Raw genomic sequence first — 11,353 nt, 5'->3', positions numbered from 1 at the left:
CTATTATATTAAGTACTAGCTGTTATAAAATAAATAAAATTTCTAAAAGAAATGTAGCCAAGTCTCTCCTTATAACATTAACTATCTGCGAGTGAAAGTCCCGTCAAAATCGGTCCAACCGTTTTAGAGATTAGCCAGAACGAACAGACAGATAGATGAAATTTTTTTAAATTATCTTTGTCATATGAGTATTGTAATACATTCATATGCATTTAGGGTAAAGCTGTTTTTTTTATACTACGTAAGTGGCAAACAAGTATGACGCCTGAAAAATGTCTCGTGCGCGTTACTGACCCTTAAGAAAGCTTAATATACCCTTCTTGAAAAACCACGTACTATAGTCTCTCGAGAAAACTTCGGCAAGTAGTTCATTTGATATTAAAAACAGACAAGAATTTGTTTCTTCTTTCTTATCAGGTCACTTATTGCCACTTTCCTCGTGGACTCTTCCGTCATTCTCTTTAATTGTTGATATGACATGACTCCAATTTTATACTTAATCTCCATCATAGAATTATGTATGTATTCTTCTTCTTATTCTTCTATTCTCTTCCTACCTCCTATTTTCCTACAATAAATTCTAATAATGATCATAACCTCACTGTGCCATATTGAATATACCAACATTTCCCCCATCTATTTTCAATAATATTTCAATTTATGCCTATGTTAATGTTACTCTACATATATCAACCTGAAGGATACATTTTGTAATATGATAATAGTTTCATTAAAATAAAGAAGATAAAATCCGCTTTAAAATAATCGCATTACGATTGCATTTAGTATAATCCGCTAAGAAAAATGTACATGTCTGTTCTCAGATCGAAAGTCTATAATATCGTGTCTATTTTATTTATTGTACTCGATTTAAATGAATGTAAACGAAATTAAATTTCTCCTACACCCGTTATCATGTTCTATATCTACGAGGATAGAAATTATGTTGGTTAGATCCAAAGTATGTACCCCTAGAGGTGCATTCAAACTAAAGTCATATCCGTGAGGGAGAAGTTGTCATTCAGACAAGTCCTTCCACGGATTTGGAGTGCCTTCTACATTTTCGTTCAATAAAGTTGACCATTAGAAGCATTAGAATAGTTCTTTAAATAACACACATATAAAAATATATACATGTATACATAAAGCTATAATGTACATGTCTTTAAAAATGCAATACGTAAAGAATATTAATACATATTAAAAAAAAAATTGTTAATGTTTTTTTTTACTTTTAAATATGGAAATATATGACTTACAAGGATACAGAAAATAAAATGAAAGGATATGTAAATTCTATTGTAGTAATAAAATTACATCGTTTCTAACATTGTTGAAAAGAGTTGTAATTTTATTTCAGTCAATGAGCACACAATTATTTTATAAAATAACTTTTTATAATGAACTCAATAAAGATGTGTAGGTTCTATGTGTATATAATACAGGGCTCGAGCTACAGAGAAATGTCTAAAAGAGCTCATTAATTTATTGTTAAAGGCTGGCGAAAAAATGGATGAGATATAGCTTTTATATTATTTATAAAGACTAAGTCAAAATAAATAGAAAAAAAATCTTCTTTGTAGTTGTAAAAAAAAAGTCACATCTTATAAATGCATTTCACATTTATAAGATGTGACTTTTTTTTTAAATAACGCATAAAATTTTTATTTTTACAGTACATTATTTTATTATTAATTGTCTGAGCAAACTTGTTTCCAAGTAACATAAGTTGATTACGACTATGATTTATCTAATTTGAAAATTAGTAAACAGGAAACAGGTAATAAATGATATTATAAATATATTTCAAATAAAGCAAACAATAATATACATACATATTACTACATACATATACTTCGTCAATGACGAAGCTACTTAATTTTGTATTTATATTTAATGTACCATGCATTTTAAAGTCTCTCGGATTAATGTGGTTTGTTTTATCATCATAGGAGATACAGATATAATATAGATATGTATGATATAGATAGATAGATAAATTGACATACAGAGTTTTTTTGGTCATCTGCCATTATTTAACTTATCTATCGTTTTAAGTCGGGCTAAAGCACTTTCATTTACTCTCGGTTTTACATTCTTCTATAGGTCAATTTATATGGAAGAAAGAAGAAGATATACAGAAGAAGAGGATGATTAGGAGAAATTAATACTAACATCATAAATGTAAGAATCTGTTGTTTGTTACTTTTCAAAAATAATCGGCTGTATAAGTCTTAATAGAATCCCGCGACAATCGGATGCTATATTGCTAGACTACAGAGGCCGTCCAAGATTCAAATTTCAAAAAAGCAGACGAAACCCCGGATAATAGGTAGTATCTAATATCTTATATTTATTTGACAACTAGTGCTGTCAGCAACTTCTCCTGCAACTGCATTAATCGACTCTATATTAATATATATATGATAGAGATATGCCGAATAATGGAAAAATAAACATAGCACTTATACAACGCCATCTATTGCCGATAATCAAATGATATAAATAACTAAAGCAGATATATAACGCCATCTATTACTGATAATCAAATGGCAAAAATAACTAAAGCAGTTATACAATGCCATCTATTACTGATAATCAAATGGCAAAAATAACTAAAGCAGTTATACAATGCCATCTATTACTGATAATCAAATGGCAAAAATAACTAAAGCAGTTATACAACGCCATCTATTACTGATAATCAAATGGCAAAAATAACTAAAGCAGTTATACAACGCCATCTATTACTGATAATCAAATGGCAAAAATAACTAAACCAGTTATACAACGCCATCTATTACGATATTCAAGGGGTAAAAATAAATAAAGTATTTATACAACGCTATCTATTACCGATCATCAAATGGTGAAAAGAAATAAAGCATATATACAACGCCATCTATTACGATATTCAAGGGGCAAAAATAAATAAAGTATTTATACAACGCTATCTATTACCGATCATTAAATGGTGAAAAGAAATAAAGCATATATACAACGCCATCTATTACCCATAAATAAATAACAAAAAAAATATTAATAAAATAATAAACATCTAAATTGAATAACAATAGCACATCTATTTAAAAATGTAATTAGCAATTTATTTTGCTTTTGTAGCATTTAAATAAACATTATATAATAAAATAAGGAAGATGATTTTTAAAAATGTTTTATTAATTAATATACATTTTCCAACATATAGAAAACTGTGCTAATAAAAAAAAACTTTTATTGGTACTTCAAGTGGCGACTTTAACTTGCAAAGAATGTAAAATTATTTTATTAAAAGTATTTCATTCCTTTGTTTTTAGAGTATATAAAAATATCCCAAATTCTGAAATTTTATAAGGATAGACCGCCTTAGTGATTATGTATACCACATATCGCATGACGGATAGGGTTCTAATGTTGTATAAAAGTTGTTAATGTATAAAAGATTGATTAATAGCATTTAAAAATATCTCCTATATAGTTTTGAAATTTTATAAGCATAGACCGCTTTAGTGAAATTATACCACATAACACATGACGGATAGGGTCACAGTATAGTATAAAAGTTGTGCATTCCATTGATTTATAGTATTTAAAAATATCTCTTATATTGGGAAGTTTCAGAAATAATACGTCGATGCAGCAGTACTTTTATTTTATTCCTTTTTTTCATATTACACTCCATATAAATTGCGTCGCTGTACATTCACGTGTGGTCTTCTCGGTCGCCTCGAAAAGAGAGCGATCAGCCCCCTACTTCCTTGTTCCCGGCCTCTTTATATCTACCACTATTGGTGGCGGCATGATCGTGACGCCACCAACATCACGTGACTCACTATTGTTCCAAATTTGAAATGTAAGTACCAAACTAGTCAACTGAGTGTTCTTTATGTATTGAAGCTAACACATATACAACTCTGAAATTTTTTAAACATAGATGGCTTTAGTGAAATTATACCACATAATACGTGACGGTCAGAGTCACAACGTTGTAGACATGTATAATAATGTATCTTACAGAAGTATGATCTTAGTCTTCCGAAGAGGAAGCGCATGGGGTACATCGTGCGTCATATGATGACGTCATGTTTGTGCTATTCTTGTATGTAGGCGACGCAATGGCTGTAACTTGCCATTTCTGTATTGAATAGTTTATTATAAATAAATTGTCCGTCATGTAATTCAATAAATCGCTAAGGTGCCAATAGGTATCAAGCCAATAATAAAAACCAACCAAAAAACCAAAACAACCAACCAAGCCAATAATACAAAATAACATTGACATTTTTATATAATACTAGCTGTCCCGGCAAACGTTGTTTTGCCTTAAAATAAAAAAAAAAATGAGGGTTGGACTACCCCTAACATTTAGGGGGATGAAAAATAGATGTTGGCCGATTCTCAGACCTACTCAATACGCTAACAAAATTTCATGAGAATCGGTCAAGCCTTTTCGGAGGAGTATGGGAACGAAAACTGTGACACGAGAATTTTATATATAAGATAAAACAAAGTCGCTCCCGTTAACTCTATATGTACTAGATTTTTAATCTTAGATTTAAGAGCAAAGTTTTTATGTCTAATAAATGCATATTATAGCATAGAAAAGCCGAGAAGGCGTGCTGAAAGGTAATATTTTTCTAAAATTGTGCATAAAAAATACATTAAATCAATAAAAAAACCTTACACAGATTAACATGTATTTTACAGATAAACGCATATATAATATACTCTTTTTGTGTCTTGTCTAGGCGACTGCTACAGTCTTGTAGTATAGAAAAGTCGAGAAACTTCAAGACATATTTTTGTGAAGTTACATAACGCCCATCCGATCCCGGGGTGGGTCGTTAGTTATGTATGAGCAATATTTAAGGATTACAATTTTAAAACAATCGATTCAAATTTGGTTCTAATTTCCCCATAAAGAAAACTAGGTAAAACCATCATGCAAATATGTAATATAACTTTGTTCACATTAAAGTTATAGGACTCAGATGACTAGTAAATATATTAAATAAAAAATTAAAGATTACATTAAAAATATTTACTGTTTGTCTCGCGTATCCGTCATCATTGAACATTGTTCTTAATTGTGTAAAAATATAAGACTGGCTGGAGAAATAAACAGAATAACAGACAAAGTGGCAAGTGCACGACGCGTGCTTAAAAAATAAAAAATAAAATTAATGTACTAAATTTAAAAAAAGTAACAATGGCGCGACTGACGTCTGTACTTTTCGCGGCAATTCTAATAGGTGTTGTATCAACTGTAGAACGTTCACAAATTAATGAAGGATATTCAGCTGGTTTTTATTCCGATTGTAAGTAATAAATACATTTTTCTATTTTGGCAGTTTTATATTATATTAGTACATATTGGTAACTTAAGTGTAGATGAATATTTAATCATTTTAGGCGAGATTGAAATGGGCTTTTTTCTGCTTTTTTTGGGATAAAGTATGGATAAACATAATTCCGAGATAATTAGTATTTATGTAATTTTCAAAAAAAAAGGTGATACCAATATCAATATCTGTTCCGATTTACAAGAAGTAGTAATAAGTACTATTCTAAACACGATATACAATATATTCTTATTTATTTAAATAAACTAAACTTTTACAATAATATATTTATGTATAGATTTTAGATCAGATCCTATACAGGGTAGACAGAAAGAACCGAATGCTTCAAATCTTACATATATTTTTTTATTAATTCACATTGAAGTGCTATGCAGGAACTCGTCATCAGTACGCTCGAACATTTCTTTCCCGTTTAAGTTATTAAAAAACCTTTTAAGAGATTGTACATATCTTTTTTATCTATTTAGAATTTAGGAGTAGTAGGCCCGTCCCGGTTTCGTAAGGTTTTATGTAAGTACATAAAATCTTAACGAATACACTTAAACACAGTCTGTTGTAACACGTATAAAAATCGTTTCTATAGTTTCTAATATTTGAATCTGAAAATTGAAGTTTTTATTTATAAATGAAAATTTACTGATCACAGGTCCTGGATCCACTAAGCCAGCAATCATATCAAAGGAGAGTTTGAATTACCTCGGTATTAAAGTTATAGGAGCCAAAGCAACGGCCACGTCGGCCCGGAAGACTTATTCATACTACCAAATGAAATCTATGGCCCGAGACCCTACCATGAACTATAGTCGGAAGACCGTACTATTTGTCTCTGGATATCAAGACAACCCCAACTTCCCTACAGCAAGAATTTTAGAGACCTGTTACAGAAATTTAGGTTACAACGTTTGGTTGCTGGATATGTATAAATTTGTGACCATGGAGTACACTGTGTGAGTATAAATTAATGTAGTAATAATTTATTTATTTATTCTATTGCACACAAAATTGTATATATGGCGGAATTATTGCCTGATGGCATAGCACCAGCCAATCGTCGCGTTGATGATTTCAATCTCAATTTTTAGTTCAGGTAATTCTTCAGTTGCGAAGGATTAGCGAAATACCTGCCTAGTATTATTATTGCTATGTTTGTTTCATAGATCTGCTAATAATCACACTTTATGGAGTAGCTGCGCTGTAATATGTATGTCAATTTTGCTATTTGACAAATTTAATTCAAACAAAATCTTAAAAATGTATTGTTGACAAAATTTTTGATAAGAGCATCACACTAGTTATTCGTTCTTCTTGAGATGAGTTTGCGTTCCGAATGAGTGGTAGAATCCAAAATATATAAATAGTCATAAGTAAGAGTCCATGTAACATTGTTTATTAATAAAACCCTAATAATAATAGTAGATTTTTCATTTCAGAGTCGCTAGAGTAGCACCAGCTGTTGGGAAGCACGTTGGTGAAATGTTATACAACTTGACTCGCCTAAACGTTGGATTCGACCCCAAGAAATTAGAGATATTGGGCTTGAGTCTTGGCGCACAGACCATGAGTTTTATAGCCAAATCTTATAAAGAACTATCGGGCATTAAAATTGGCAGACTCACCGGTTTAGACCCAATAGGTGCTTGCTTTAGGAATTTAGGACCTGAACATAGATTAGACAAAGAAGATGCTGATTTTGTAGAAACTGTAGGAACTAATATAGATGGGTATGGAATCGCAGAACCATTAGGTCATGTAAATTTCTACGTTAATGGAGGAGAACATCAAGCTCACGATGTTTTCTTCGTGCCCTGCGAAATGATTTGTAGCCATATGAGATCCTTTACTTTATGGTACTCAGCATTGCAGAATCGAAATTCGTTTATAGCGTTGCAATGTGATTCGGTACAGCAGGCGAGAGACAAGGATTGTTATAGCAGAAAACCTTTAGTTACAAATTTACTCGGTCCCAATGTTGATAAGACGAAACACGGCCTATTCTATCTAGCGACAACTCACACTTATCCTTATTATATGGGTGAAAAAGGTGTGAAGAGGAAATATGAACCAATTTATAATGATTTAAAGTCACTGAATCCAGAAGGTCTGAAAATATTGTAAGTACAGCAGTTGGAGGTGTGGCCCTTAAGAAATTGAGTAAAATGTATTAGGTTTTAATCTAAAATATATATCTGTGCACGAAACTTCATTAGAATCAGTCAAGAAGTATTAACGTGAAACAGTAATAAAACTTCATCGATCAATTTTTGAAAAGAGATTTGTGAAATTGAACGGCTATCTATAGATAACTAAGTAGAATAAATAGTACAAGCAATCAATATGTCAAAATTTTTCTGAGTTTCTATGAAGGATATATTTCTTTATTGATTTTTGTACCATCTACTTTAATTCTTAATAAAATTATACACCATCTACTTCTAATTCAATATCATTTCATACATGTTACTTTGCGTTGTTCGGTGTTCTCCTAATCTCATACTTTCCCCCCATGTGATTAATATGTAGTGCTGTTTAATAATCTTCTACAAATACTTCAAGAATATCATTGAGGGATACCTTTTGATATTTCTAATAGTATGTGTAATATTATAAAAAATAATAATTAACTACCAACCATATTTTAATTCTCCAGAATTCCTTTCCCTGAGTGCTCTCCTCTTCCTGAATTTATCTTTAAGAGATTTGTAAATAATAAGTGTTGCCACTTTTTTTTATACAATAAAAAATATATCAAACCGTTTGATGTTTCATTTTTCTTTCATTTACCCTAAACAATACTAAACATATAGCATCTTAATGGCCACAGAAGGTTAGAAGAAATGTTTGTTTAATAAAATAATGAAAAAAAATTTAAAAAATAAATGGTTGGAGTCTCAAATTGAAATGTAATATTTAATAATCCATACATTTTTTTTGGTTACGATATAATAAAAAGTGATCACGATAACTACGTATATCAGTTTAGAGTAGGAGAAATTTGAAATATAATCCTATATCAAGTCACTAGTGTGATAGTAGACTAAAATTCTCCTCTTACGTAGAGAGATTATGCTTTTATCTCAAACTAGCCGACCAGCGCCACTTTGTTTGCGTCATATTTCCCCGTTTTTGAAAAATGTTTCATTGCAGCCTCGCTTCTATTAGTTGTAGTGTTATTTAGCTTAGAGCCTTCCTTGATAAATACGACACATAACGGAAGAATTTTCAAAATTGATAACCGGTACCGTTGATTACACCGAACATTAAAACTCACAAAATTCGCCGTTTACAATAAGTGTAGATAACACATCTTATAATTATAAATAAGTTTATACATGGACACAATTATATATCTAAGAACTAATTATACTTATTATATTGGGGTTGTCAATAGTGTATTATACTATAAATTACTATAACGGAGCATTATAGGCATATAGGTCTATAAACTGTAATATCTGAATGATGTAAATAAGGTCTACAAAAAATCTATATTAAATAAAATAGTTTAGTTATTTATTTGAAAGCACTAATCTTTGTAACTACTAATTGGCTATAAAAATATGTTTAGACCTCTACTTTAGGACTTATCGATTACTAAAAAGCACGACTAGGAGCTAAGCAAAAAGAAAAATATACAATGAAAATAGGCGCCATTTTGTTTTAATTCAATGATTAGTAATAATAATAGAGTAACAGTAATTATGAAAACAAATGAAGGCAATATTTGGTAGTTATTTTATATGGCATAAAGAGAAACCAGGTAATATAGGTACTAATGTAACTAAACCCTCCAAGAAACAATGTTGAAATTTAAAAAATTAATTGTCAATATTACATATCTAATTGATCACAGAACAGAGCAGGTTTTAAAAACTGTTTTCAAACTTCCACTTTATTTCTTGGGCGATATGTAATTGGAGACCTGATAATTATTTCGTAAGTTATTTTTTTAATGCAGTCAGTTAGTATGTTTGTGTTTCCAGAAAGCGGAAGCACGTGCAAAGATTAGTGTTTTATATATCGTTTGAAATAAATTTTAAAATATAATTTTCCGTACAGGAAAGGAAATAATTTTACTTATGAATGTAGATAATGTTTTATGTTCCCTATTTGAGGATAATCTTAAATCGTAGCAACTAACATGGACAAATATTTGCAAAAACTCTACATTTATAATACGACGGCCCCGGTGATCTCGTGGATTAGCATACCGCATTACTGCCGATGTTCGCGGGTTCGATTCCACGCCATATACAGACAATATTCATGACTGGGTGTTTCCATGTACATCCAAAATATTTCTATTAGTTGTTTAGTACCCATAACACAAGCCATGCTTCCGTTAGGACTAGAGTGCGCTGTGTGAATTGTTCTGGGTTATTTCATATTTTTTTGTACATACTGACAATATTACATTAATTTAATGTGAATATCTATTTATATCAAATTTTAAAGTAATATTTAATTTTTGTGTAAGTAACAAGTATCAGAATATAATTATAAATTTACAATTTAGTCTCCTAATTTAAATATGTCAATTGTGTGTACAATTGCTAAGAACAGATAAATTTGCGCTTCAGTAATAAATTAAAAAAAAACACCATATTTGCGTGTGAATCACTAAACTTTTTACTATTCATTTGCCATGCGAGGCTTGACCATATTCCTTATATTTTAATACTTATATGAAAGTGTTTTTGATTGTATTACATATAAAAAAGTGAGTTTTTCCAGTTCATGTATATGTTGAATGTTACAATATATTTATGTTACTGCAGCCATGAACAAGTTGATGGTGGAAAGTGGCAACTATCACCGTTTTTGAAACTATATTGTGACGCTGGTTATTGAACCGCTGGCGGAAGGACAAAAAAAATATTTAGTAAGTAAATTTTCGATAAACAATTGATTTCAAATAAAGAAACTGAGTGCATGGTAAGAGAAATTCAAATGTTGACTCTATGCAGGTGTTTTATTTAAAATTGCACATGTATATACAATAAATTTACAACATAATAAATTAACAATACACATTAAACATATGAAATAACGATGCTTAAAGAGTGTAGAAATTTCGTAGATGAGTCTTCCATATTTTAAAGTAGCCATAAGCGTCCGAACGTCTGTCAATTTGTTACGACTAAATGAAATTTAAGTCTGCTGTAGCATCTGCTTAGCTCGTACAGTACTTATTCTAAAAATTCTTTTACAATATAACAAATCTTTATAGGGAATAATTCTATAAGTCATTTTTAAATAACTTCTTCTCGTTTTGTGCTTTTGGGGGTTTTGTTATATACTAAAGTTGATCAGTAGTAGATACTTAACATAAACATATCTATTTTGGGTTTTAAGAGTGTTAGTTGGCTTCATCATCATCATCATCATCGCAGCCCGGAAGACGTCCACTGCTGAACATAGGCCTGCCCCAAAGATCTCCACGACGATCGGTCCTGCGCTGCTCGCATCCAATGCCTTCCAGCGATCTTGACCAGATCGTCGGTCCACCTTGCTGGAGGCCTTCCCACGCTGCGTCTTCCGGTCCGTGGTCGCCATTCGAGGACTTTACTGCCCCAACGGCCATCCGTCCTACGAGCTATGTGCCCTGCCCATTGCCACTTCAAAGTCGCAATTCTTCGGGCTATGTCGGTCACTCTGGTTCTTCTGCGGATCTCCTCATTTCTGATTTGATCACGCAGAGTAACTCCGAGCATAGCCCTCTCCATTGCCCTCTGAGTGACTCTGAGCGACTCTGAGCTTGTTGATGGGGCCCATAGTTAGCGACCACAGTTAGTTAGTTGGCTTAAGTCTGTTATATTAGTTTTAAAATTAAAATACGATACATTTTTACGAACAAATGTGATTATCTCCAATGTGTAGTACGGTAAAGTCAATTTTATTATGCTCGCTTTATGTATATTATGGTCATCACAGCATGTGTAGTTCGATAGGCCGTATAATTACTCAGTGCAACTATGCTGTAATATTTTTTT

At 31.3% G+C, this 11,353-nt stretch overlaps 1 protein-coding gene across 1 annotated transcript; it reads left to right on the top strand.

Moving 5' to 3' along the window:
• The first annotated feature begins 5,209 nt into the window (after positions 1–5,209).
• Positions 5,210–7,478, top strand: LOC131854569 (lipase member H-A-like). The gene is made up of 3 exons (XM_059205687.1): positions 5,210–5,318; positions 6,010–6,310; positions 6,794–7,478. The coding sequence occupies exons 1-3, from the start codon at positions 5,210–5,212 to the stop codon at positions 7,476–7,478; spliced, it is 1,095 nt and encodes a 364-aa protein (XP_059061670.1).
• The last annotated feature ends 3,875 nt before the right edge of the window (positions 7,479–11,353 follow it).

Source organism: Achroia grisella, unplaced genomic scaffold, assembly GCF_030625045.1.
Source record: "Achroia grisella isolate CSIRO2021 unplaced genomic scaffold, CSIRO_AGI_Agris_v1 utg1239, whole genome shotgun sequence".
Lineage (NCBI taxonomy): Eukaryota > Metazoa > Arthropoda > Insecta > Lepidoptera > Pyralidae > Achroia > Achroia grisella.
Note: the sequence above shows the minus strand (reverse complement) of the source record. Positions and strands in the feature narration are given on the sequence as shown.